Below are 12,150 nucleotides of genomic sequence, written 5' to 3'. Positions count from 1 at the left end.
TTACAGTCTACGAGGCCCAACCCATCGTAAGTTGCTTTTCTCTCATGTAACCGATCTTCCCAAGTCTATCTCCGAAAGTCGATTCTTAAGTAAATCAACCACGTCTATCGCCATTAAAATACTTAGTTTTAAAACAGGAAAAGCCCAACTCGGAAGTTGTCTTATCAAGAATCATTTCCGATCTCGTCTTTCCTTAGTGGACCGCCACTAAGAGTGTTCATAGGAAGTCGAATTGCCACAGGCCGATCCTTCCTCCCAACTGTAAAATTAAACGATTCCAGACCAACGGATCCTTTTTGATTTGAAAAACGTTTAAAAATTTTAGTAAGGCCGATTGCCAAACTATCTAAGCAGAAGATTTAAAATGTATCCCGAGGGATTTAAGCAATATTCAATTCTCACGTGAGGAATTGATTCATACTAGCTCTTGGCTTGAGAAAATTAGCCAAGCATGATATTGATTATCATGCTTAACATGTTTTGATAATGTAAAACATAAAATAAAATAAAGTAAAGTAGAAATAAAACAAAAGAAGAAAATTTTATTAAAAATGAAAACAAAGTAGCAATAAGAACAAAAGACAAGAGATCCCCTTAGCCTTACCCAAAGGTGGGTATTTATAGGCTTCAAATGCCCAGATCAACAAGCAATTGTCCAAATCCGGTCCTTGACAAGCGTCGTTTTGCCTATCAAAATAAAATAAATAAATAAAAAGGTAGAATAGTGGAAGAGGGTCGATCCACAGGGAGTTTAATGGAATTTTTGATTAAATTTCTTGTTCTCGACCTAGGAGTTGAAATGGAAAATAAAAAAAAGGTGATTTGAGAAGTAACAAGAAAATAAAATAAACAAGTAAAAGCGCAAAGAAAGATGTATTAAAATAAAAGAAATAAAATAAAGAAGATGAAAGATTAAGTTGAATAAACACGAGTATAAGAGTCGCCTCGAGCTAGTTTCGTCAATTCCCACGATCATCGAAAATAGATTTTTGCTCCGGGATTCATGTCGGCTACAGTCTACGAGGCCCAACCCATCGTAACTTGCTTTTCTCTCATGTAACCGATCTTCCCAAGTCTATCTTTGAAAGTCGATTCTTAAGTAAATCAACCACGTCTATCGCCATTAAAATACTTAGTTTTAAAACAGGAAAAGCCCAACTCGGAAGTTGTCTTATCAAGAATCATTTTCGATCTCGTCTTTCCTTAGCGGACCGCCGCTAAGAGTGTTCATAGGAAGTCGAAATGCCACAGGCCGATCCTTCCTCCCAACTGTAAAATTAAACGATTCCAGACCAACGGATCCTTTTTGATTTGAAAAACGTTTAAAAATTTTAGTAAGGCCGATTGCCAAACTATCTAAGCAGAAAGACGAAATGTATCCCGAAGGGATTTAAGCAATATTCAATTCTCACGTGAGGAATTGATTCATACTAGCTCTTGGCTTGAGAAAAATTAGCCAAGCATGATATTGATTATCATGCTTAACATGTTTTGATAATGTAAAAACATAAAATAAAATAAAGTAAAGTAGAAATAAAACAAAAGAAGAAAATTTTATTAAAAATGAAAACAAAGTAGCAATAAGAACAAAAGACAAGAGATCCCCTTAGCCTTACCCAAAGGTGGGTATTTATAGGCTTCAAATGCCCAAATCAACAAGGAAAAATTAATCAAAAAAAAGATAAGATAATATCTTTAAAATTTATGAAAATGAAATCCAAAATCCCTCAAATCACGTCAATAGATCAAGATAAGTTGTTTCCAGAATATTCCCCGTGTTGACTTTTGATTTGCCACGTCAGATCAGCGTCGTGCCCAGCATTGTGCCCATGACTCCAGCCGTGACAGAATAAGCGTCGTGCCCACGACTCTAGCCGTGACAGAATAAAAAGAAAAAAAAACTGCAGATTACGTATTTTTGTTGCCATTTCCAGTATTGGGTTCACTACACAAGAAATAAATCAAATACAACCAATTAAGTAGTGAAAATTTCATAAGACAAAGGAATTAACAAGCAAAAAGTGTCAAATATAAGAGTACATCAAATTCCCCCTCACTTGTCTCATACTTGCCCTCAAGTATGTTTGAAATAAATTAATCAAAAGCTTCATCATCTTTCTCCTAAACCGTTGCAAGTCTTAAACAAAGTTATGAGAGTTCAAGTGCACAAAAAATGACGTGAATAAAACATGAATCAAAATGAATAGGTGCAAGCAAGAACAATCATTCAACCTTACCATTGTCTATCAATTATCAATCAAATTCTAACCTAAGCTTAATTCTTACCAAGATGCACTTAAATCACTAAAAGTGTTTCGGGTGTAGAAATCAAATTCACTCAAAGTCAAAATTTGAATAAGGGTTTCCATAGGCTTGTGGCAAGATCAATTCTCCACTACTTTAAAGAAATGAGATGCAAAAATCATTAGGACTTTTTAATAAAAGGTGTAATGGGGCTTAGGTAAAGGTACGGAATAAGGCTAAAATGAAGCTAAAGAAAGTCAAGACAAGAGTTTCCCAACAAGTAACTATATCATGTCCACAACCTTAGAAAACATAGGCAACAAGAATAAGCAAACTAAACAAATGTAGCTATAATGAACAAATCATCAAACCTTTTTTTTTTTTAACTTTTTTTTTTCTTTTTTTTGAATTATTTTTCTTTTTTTGTGCTTTTTTTTTGTCTCTTTTTTTTTAACATTATCTCACAACCTTAAACTTATGCTCTTTGTCTTGTCAAGGGTGGAAGAGAGGAATAAATGAAAAGGCTCGGGTTTAAAATCTTGGTGAAAACAAAGAAAACGAGATTAGGCTTCAACTTGGTTCATTAAGGGAAAAGAAAGGGTGAATCCTAATGCCTAAATCATATTAATGCATCAAATTCCAATGTAATCTCAAAATGCATACAAGCCACAAGTTCTAGATTCCAAAGTCCAAATTGACACTCTCAGGCAAGAAAAAGGAGCATGAAAATATAATCATACATGCTAAAGGCTCAAGTTCTCACAAAATGGGCTAATTAATTAAGCTAGGTGAGAAATTCAACTAACAACATCAAGACAAATTGTAAGGGTTGTCAAATTGGACTTACTCATATTATTCGATTATCAAGCATGCTAGAATTCAAGTATCTTTATGAACTAAAATAATCATAACATGCTTAGCGGCAAGCAACGGTAAAAGAGTTGTTCTTCTAATCAATTCAAACAAACATATCATCAAACAAATATGACAAGCAAGGCGAAATTAATGTCATCCTTTACCCTCCCCCTCACTTAATCGTATTGTCCCAATACGGAAAAAAAAGTAAAGTACATTTAAGAACAAAGAAAGGTAAAGGATACTCCCCGTGATCAATGACGACGGCGGCCACGGCTGAGGTAAAGGAAGGAGAGTTTCCGTGATGTTCTCTTCTAGGGCCTGGAGGGGTCTGAACAAACGACAAATAAAAATAAAATTTAAAATTGATGAAAAGTAAACAAATGGGTTGCCTCCCATTTAGCGCTTTGTTTAACATCGTTAAGCTCGACATTTTCCTGTCAGATTTTTGGCTCTTCCAACCCGATTTCTTCAATTAGTCCGATTGGTGTGCTCTCGAAGAAAGGTTTTAGCCGTTGTCCATTAACTTTAAACCGTGCACCTGAGCTATCCTCAATTTCTACGGCTCCATGAGGAAAAACATTGATCACGGTAAATGGTCCGCTCCACTTGGACTTAAGTTTTCCTACAAAAATTTTTAATTTTGAGTTAAATAGAAGAACTTTCTGCCCAACGAAAAATGATTTAAATGAAATGCGCTTGTTATGAAATGCTTTTGTTCGCTCTTTATAATTTTGTGCGCTATCGTAAGCATTGCGGCGAATCTCCTCAAGCTCTTGGATATGAAGTTTCCGTGCTTCGCCAACAGCGTTCATCTCCATATTACATTCCTTCATAGCCCAAAATGCCCTATGCTCAAGTTCGACAGGCAAGTGGCAAGGTTTGCCGAAAACAAGTCGGTAAGGTGACATCCCGATAGGTCCTTTGTAGGCCGTGCGATATGCCCACAACGCATCAACTAACTTCAAGCTCCAATCTTTCCGGCTTGGTTTAATGTTCTTCTCTAGGATTGACTTGATTTCTCGATTTGAAACCTTTGCTTGTCCGTTGGTTTGCGGATGATAAGCTGTTGCTATCCGCTGAGTCACGCCATATTTCTTCATCAAAGCTTCAACGACTCGGTTAACGAAATGTGTTCCTCTATCGCAAATGATCGCTCTCGGAGTTCCAAATCTTGAGAAAATAAAATCACGTAAAAAATTAGTTGTGGTTTTCGCATCATTTTCTCGGGTGGCTTTCGCCTCTACCCATTTCGAAACGTAATCAACGGCCAAAATAATGTATAAATTTCCAAATGATGAGGTAAATGGCCCCATATAATCGAGCCCCCACACATCGAAAATTTTACAGATGTGTATAGGATTTAATGGTATCTCACTCATTCGACTTAGATTTTCGACTCTTTGGCACCTGTCACATGCTTTGCAAAAGTTGTAAGTGTCCTTAAACAAGGTTGGCCAATAAAATCCGCACCCAAGAATTTTGTGTGTGGTTCGTTTAGGGCCAAAATGTCCACCGCAAGCATAGGAATAACAAAACTCAAGTATGGATTTTACCTCGCTATTACTTATGCGTCGTCGTACTATTTGATCCGAGCAATTTTTCCATAAATATGGATCATCCCAAATGTAGTATCAAGACTCTCTTTTTATGCGTTTGATCTCAAATTGAGATAGATTGTTCAGAAATTTACCCGTAACTAGAAAATTCGCCAAATCGGCGAACCATGGGAATGATGCGTGTGCTTCCATCAATGTTTCGTCTGGAAATTGTTCTCGTAGGGGAGGTTTGACTGGTGAAGTAGGCAAACGGCTTAGGTGGTCAGCTACTAAGTTTTCGCTTCCCTTTTTATCCTTGATTTCAAGATCGAACTCCTGCAGTAAGAGAATCCATCGTATCAACCTCGGCTTTGCTTCTTTTTTGTTCATCAAGTATTTCAGCGCTACATGATCTGAAAAAACAAAAAATTTAGTTCCTAATAAATAAGAACGAAATTTTTCTAATGTAAAAATGACAGCAAAAAACTCTTTTTTCGTTGTCGAGTAGTTGCGTTGAGCCGAGTCGAGAGTTCTAGAGGCATAGGCTATCACGTGTGGTCCTTCTTTACTCCTTTGGCTGAGAACGGCTCCCACGCTAAGGTCAGATGCGTCACACATAATCTCAAATGGTAAAGTCCAATTTGGTGGTTGTACAATTGGTGCGGATATAAGCCTTCCCTTAAGCTCTTCGAATGAATCTTTGCAAGATTAATCAAAAGTAAAATTCACGTCCTTTTGTAGTAATCGGCAAAGAGGTTGCGCCAACTTAGAGAAGTCCTTTATGAACCGTCGGTAGAAACCTGCATGGCCAAGAAAACTACGAATTTCCCTCACCGAAGTGGGGTATGGAAGTGAGCGAATTACATCAATCTTTCCCTTATCAACGGCAATTCCTTGGGCCGAAACCACATGACCGAGTACTAATCCTTTACTTACCATAAAATGGCATTTCTCGTAGTTTAAAACCAATTTAAATTCAATGCATCGATTAAGAACATAAGAAAGATTGGAAAGGCATTGAGAGAATGAATTACCGTAAACAGTAAAATCATCCATAAATACCTCTATTCCTCGCTCGATGTGATCGGAGAAAATGCTTAACATGCATCGTTGGAATATGGCCGGAACGTTGCAAAGACCGAAATGCATTCTTCTATAGGCGAAAGTTCCGAAAGGGCAAGTGAATGTTGTTTTTTCTTGGTCTTCAGGTGCCACCGGAACCTGAAAAAATTCAGAAAATCCATCAAGACAACAGTAATATGTTTTTCCAGCAAGTCTTTTGATCATTTGATCGATAAATGGTATAGGAAAATGGTCCTTTCGGGTTTGTGAGTTGAGTTTCCTATAATCGATACACATTCTCCAACCATTTTGTACTCTCTTCGGAATCATTTCTCCTTCAGCATTTTTGACCACCGTAATTCCAGTCTTCTTTGGCACAACATGGACCGGACTTACCCACTTGCTATCAGAAATGGGGTAGATAATGTCAGCATCTAGCAACTTTTGAATCTCCTCCTTCACAACCTCCATCATTGGCGGGTTTAAACGTCGCTGGCCTTCTCTCGTTGGTTTTGCGTTCTCTTCTATTTTAATTTTATGCATGCAAGTGGATGGACTTAAGCCTTGGATATCAACTAATGTCTATCCAATTGTCTTTTTATAGGTGCGCAAAACAACAATCAATTCTTCCTCTTCCTGTCGTGATAATTCACTTGAAATGATAATTGGCAAGGTTCGGTTATCGCCCAAAAATTTGTATTTGAGATGCGATGGAAGTTGCTTCAATTCTTGTTGTGGCACCTGCAAAATTGAGGGAAGGGGTTTAGATGGAATTAATCGAGAATCAGAAATGGAGGAAAGAGTTGAAATGATTTCGCCTTCATCATCGAGATCCTCCAATTTCCTATAAAAATCATAAAACAAATCAGTTTCGATAAAATCATCGGCTAACGAATCTATAATATCAACAAAATTTAAACTTGCGATGGAATCAAGATATTTCATAGCTTTGTACACATCGAATTTAACCACTTCCCCGTCAAATTCCATGGTTAAGATGCCGTTACGGACATCAATTTTTGTATGCGTTGTTGACAAGAAAGGGCGTCCAAGCAAGATTTCTGATCCGTTGTTGCTGCGGTCATTTTCCATGTCAATAATGTAAAAATCAGCAGGGAAAATGAGATCGTTTACCTTTACCAACACGTTTTCTAGTACCCCTTCGGGGTAGATAACTGACCGATCAGCTAATTGAACCGTCACTCGCGTCTCTTTTAATGGTTCTGTTGAAATTTTGTTGTAGACGCTTAGCGGCATGACATTAATAGATGCGCCTAGATCGCACATCGCCCTTTTTATTCTGACTTTTCCTATTTTGCACGGAATTGCAAAACATCCCTTGGTCCTTGTATTTCGGTGGTAGGCGTCTTTGAAAAATGGCCAAAACATTCTCGTTGAGGTTAACTCTTTCATTGTCGGATAACAGCCTCCGATTTGTGCATAAGTCTTTCAAAAACTTTGCATATTTTGGCACCTTCCGAATAACATCAAGGAGTGGAATATTGATTTCCACTTTTTTGAATATATCCAAAATTTGCTTCTCCTCTTCCTTTTTGTCACGCCTTGCAAGCTTTCTTGGAAAAGGAAGAGAAGTCTCGTAAGTAGAAAAAGAAGGACTAGGGATGACTTTACCTGAGGTAGGCGAGGAGTTTTCTACTTGACTCTTCAAAGAAATGTCTTCTTTGTCTTTCTCGATTTTCTCGGGCTCCTTTGTCAGCTCTGGTGAAATTACGGTACCCCTTCGTAAAGTAATCGCGCTCACATTTTCCCTCGAATTTGTTTCGGTTTGAGAGGGCAATCGTCCTTGAGACTCTAGGTGACCAACAATTTGGGCTAGTTGGCTTATTTGTTTGTCAATTTCTTGGAGATGAGATTGTGTTTGGGTTTGGAATTTCTCTTGTGAAATGGCCAATTTTTCAACAATAGTCTCAAGAGAGGTTTTTTGTGGTGATTGATTTGGAAAGGGAGGTGGTCTCGGTTGGTAATTTTGGTTTTTGTTTCCATAGCTCATATTTGGATGGTCTCTCCAACCGGGATTGAAAGTGTTACCGTAGGGATTGTATGGCCTTTGAGGAGGTCCTGGGAAATTATTTATGGCATTGACTTGGGCGCCCGTCTTATCTTGTAGCATTGGACATGAATCGGTTGGGTGGTTTGGCATCGTGCAGATTCCACAAACCTTCTCGGCTCCTATCTTACCTGTGACAAGAGAATTGACAATATCAGTGAATTTATCTATTTTATTTTCTAAAGAAACGGTACTTACTTCGTGAACCCGTCGGCTAGGTTTACTTGAAGAGCCGAACTGTTGTGAGTTTGCGGCCATAGTAGAAATTAGAGTTCTATCATTTTCTGGTGTCATATTGACGAGTGCGCCACCACTTGCAGCATCCACCATCTTTTTGTCCATCGGAAGCATCCCTTCATAGAATCTTGAAGAAGGGCGCTTTCGGATAGGCCATGTCATGCGGCAACTTGCGCATAACTTTTTGAACCTCTCCTAGTAGTCGTAGAGAGATTCATCGCTCCTTTGCTGGATTCCCAAAATGCTTCGCCTAAGCTCGCTCGCCTTTGCCGCTGGAAAATACCTATCAAGGAAAACACGAGATAGTTCAGCCCATGTGGTTATTGAGTTAGGCGGTAGGTAAAATAACCATTCCTTAGCCATTTCGGCTAAAGAAAAAGGAAATGCCCTTAGTTTGATTTGGTCTTCCGAGACTCCTTGCGGCTTCATGCTACTACACACCATGTGGAATTCGGCGAGATGTTTATGTGGGCTTTCGCTAGGAAAACTGTTGAATGTAGGGAGGAGATGAATTAACCCTGTTTTGAGTTGAAAAGGGGTAGTGCCTTGAGAAACGGTAATGCAGAGCGGTTGTTGTACGGCGGGGGCGGCGGCAAGCTCTCTAATGGTTTGGTTCGCCATTTGCTCCGGTTCAAACGTGGGATTTGTTATTGGATTAGTGGTGTTGGGAGATGGTCTTTCGTTGGGAGTTTGTTTCGGTTCACGTGGTGGTGTCGTAGAAGTAGATTCCAGATTGGATTATCGTTCTCTTTGCTCTTGCTGCTTCTTTCGTCGAAGTGTTTGACCGTGGTTTCTATGAGCGCTTGCTTCAATTTCTGGGTTATATTGAACTAGAGTCCCCGGGTTTCTCCTAGTCATAAAACTCAAACAAAATAATCAATAATTGCCGAAAATAAAACTCCCCGGCAACGGCGCCAATTTTGACAACCGTCGTTTTGCCTATCAAAATAAAATAAACCTCTTCAAAAATAAAATAAATAAATAAAAAGGTAGAATAGTGGAAGAGGGTCGATCCACAGGGAGTTTAATGGAATTTTTGATTAAATTTCTTGTTCTCGACCTAGGAGCTGAAATGGAAAATAAAAAAGGTGATTTGAGAAGTAACAAGAAAATAAAATAAACAAGTAAAAGCGCAAAGAAAGATGTATTAAAATAAAAGCAATAAAATAAAGAAGATGAAAGATTAAGTTGAATAAACACGAGTATAAGAGTCGCCTCGAGCTAGTTTCGTCAATTCCCACGATCATCGAAAATAGATTTTTGCTCCGGGATTCATGTCTGTTACAATCTACGAGGCCCAACCCATCGTAACTTGCTTTTCTCTCATGTAACCGATCTTCCCAAGTCTATCTTCGAAAGTCGATTCTTAAGTAAATCAACCACGTCTATCGCCGTTAAAATACTTAGTTTTAAAACAAGAAAAGCCCAACTCGGAAGTTGTCTTATCAAGAATCATTTCTGATCTCGTCTTTCCTTAGCGGACCGCCGCTAAGAGTGTTCATAGGAAGTCGAAATGCCACAGTGATCCTTCCTCCCAATCGTAAAATTAAACGATTCCGCACCAACGGATCCTTTTGATTTGAAAACGTTTAAAAATTTTAGTAAGGCTGATTGCCAAACTATCTAAGTAGAAAGACGAAAATGTATCCCGAAGGGATTTAAGCAATATTCAATTCTCACGTGAGGAATTGATTCATACTAGCTCTTGGCTTGAGAAAAATTAGCCAAGCATGATATTGATTATCATGCTTAACATGTTTTGATAATGTAAAAACATAAAATAAAATAAAGTAAAGTAGAAATAAAACAAAAGAAGAAAATTTTATTAAAAATGAAAACAAAGTAGCAATAAGAACAAAAGACAAGAGATCCCCTTAGCCTTACCCAAAGGTGGGTATTTATAGGCTTCAAATGCCCAAATCAACAAGGAAAAATTAATCAAAAAAAAGATAAGATAATATCTTTAAAATTTATGAAAATGAAATCCAAAATCTCTCAAATCACGTCAATAGATCAAGATAAGTTGTTTCCAGAATATTCCCCGTATTGACTTTTGATTTGCCACGTCAGATCAGCGTCGTGCCCAGCGTCGTGCCCATGACTCCAACCATGACAGAATAAGCGTCGTGCCCACGACTCTAGCCGTGACAGAATAAAAAGAAAAAAAAACTGCAGATTATGTCTTTTTGTTGCCATTTCCAGTATTGGGTTCACTACACAAGAAATAAATCAAATACAACCAATAAAGTAGTGAAAATTTCATAAGACAAAGGAATTAACAAGCAAAAAGTGTCTAATATAAGAGTACATCAGTCCTTGAGAATTTGACGCTACTTTCCTTATACTATTATTTTTTATTTTCAATATTTTATAGGGATAATATATTTTTGGTACTCTCAACGACCGCTTCAATTAGCTTGAAACATTCCAAGCTCTACGAAAAAAGTACTACAAAATCAGAAATTTACCAAATGCCATACCAGTTAGTTACTTGCTTGCTTATCCTCCATTCAACTCACCTACAAATGATAACTATATATACTCTAACACTTTAGTAATAGTAATATATTGGGTTAGAAGTCAGGTCAATAAAGTAGGAGTTTTCTTATGGTGAAATTTGGATTCCAAGAAACTACAAAGAAGGAGAACTTAGTGCCTTTCCCATATGCATATTATAATATAAGATAATTATAGCATCAATATTTATATGTTGTGACTATTACATAATTGATCGAGTTAAAATAACTTAGTGCTAATTTAAGAATTTCATAGTGACAAGTTGATAGTGACAAATAAATTAGATCACAATTATACACTTATAGTAATAATTTAATTGTATTATAATTTAACCAGTCACAACTATTATCATAATAGTGATGAAATTCTAGAACTATTGTGCCATATTTAAAATTTGTCACAAATAATAATTTGTGATGAAATTTTTATTATCACCACAATATCTTTGAACATCTCCCAATGAATGTCATAGATTTATTAAAATATTTCGAATTGCTGAAAAATAAACAATATTTTCCATAAGAAAATATCTAATTAAACACAGATTCTCATCTGTCTGCAATACATTATATCTTCACCTTCTGAAATACTCAACCCTGCCAATTCATTCTCCATCGTGAGATCTATTAATTACCTTTGACGAGATCCAAATTTATTATGTGAAAAACCGAAAAATCAAAACCCTAAAAAACCAAAAGGCATGCTACTCAGGGGCAAAACTAGAGGGCTGACAGGGGCTCTAGTCTCCGCTAAAACAAAAAAAAAATTATTTAAATCTTTTAAAATTTTTAAAAATTTAAATTAATAAAAATAAAATTACACTTTAATCCCCTAAAAACATCAACTAATATTTATTAGTTCCAAGGATGAGATGTTGGACATTATTACGACTACATTTACTTATGCTAATTGCCATTTAATTTAATTAACAAAGTTCGAGAAAAAGGCTATTAGTTAGAAATTCAAAAAGTTGCCAAATGCCTCAGTTGTGTTATTATAGAGTCAACACATTTTGTTTTATTCAATGAGAAGATTTAAAGAAAAATTTTAATTTATTATTTAGTTTTGAGTTCATCTTTTAATTTTTAATTTAGTACTTTATCTTTTATTTATAATCAATAAAAGTTAAATGAATATATAAAATTATTAAATATTAAATTAAAAACAATATAAATATATAATTTTAAAAATAATATAGGTTGATTTAAAATGGACTTAAGTTAACTATTTACAAATATGAACGAACTTAAACAAAATTTTAAATTTATATTTCAAGTGGAATCGAACAAATTTAATGCATAATAACTCATTAGTTAAGTTCTGAATTGTGTTTTTAAACCCATCAAATCAACTCAATTAAGTTGTAGTAAATCAAGAGAAAACAAAGGCAGGGCCGACCAAATATGACGCTATAGCAAGACCGTGGGAAGGTTTTAATACAACATAACTGCATGTGCTGAAAGCAATCACCATCGCAACCAGTGCAAAATTAAGGAGATTAACGGCAGTCAACCGTATAATTAACATTTTGCGTCGCTGATTTGAGTTTGAGGAAAAGAAATATATCATAGGTAACGGAGAGGGTGGAAAGAGAGAGAATAAAGGCCAATGCATCCGATATGATAAATA

General features: G+C 36.4%; 2 protein-coding genes across 2 annotated transcripts; both read right to left on the bottom strand.

Annotated features, from left to right (window-relative positions):
- Nucleotides 1-6,281: 6,281 nt before the first annotated feature.
- On the bottom strand, nt 6,282-6,956 carry LOC128291620 (uncharacterized). The gene has a single exon (XM_053026832.1). The coding sequence runs from the start codon at nt 6,954-6,956 to the stop codon at nt 6,282-6,284; it is 675 nt and encodes a 224-aa protein (XP_052882792.1).
- A 4-nt stretch (nt 6,957-6,960) lies between these two features.
- Nucleotides 6,961-8,166, bottom strand: LOC128291619 (uncharacterized). Its single transcript, XM_053026831.1, has one exon. The coding sequence runs from the start codon at nt 8,164-8,166 to the stop codon at nt 6,961-6,963; it is 1,206 nt and encodes a 401-aa protein (XP_052882791.1).
- Nucleotides 8,167-12,150: the final 3,984 nt, after the last annotated feature.

Source organism: Gossypium arboreum, chromosome 4 (genome assembly GCF_025698485.1).
Source record: "Gossypium arboreum isolate Shixiya-1 chromosome 4, ASM2569848v2, whole genome shotgun sequence".
Classification (NCBI taxonomy): Eukaryota; Viridiplantae; Streptophyta; class Magnoliopsida; order Malvales; family Malvaceae; genus Gossypium; species Gossypium arboreum.
This window is presented reverse-complemented; position numbering and strand designations above follow the sequence as displayed.

What these genes read in the sequence shown, in the direction of transcription:
- LOC128291620 (XM_053026832.1), bottom strand. Translation starts at nt 6,956, where the DNA reads ATGCCGCTAAGCGTCTACAACAAAATTTCAACAGAACCATTAAAAGAG.
- LOC128291619 (XM_053026831.1), bottom strand. Translation starts at nt 8,166, where the DNA reads ATGACATGGCCTATCCGAAAGCGCCCTTCTTCAAGATTCTATGAAGGG.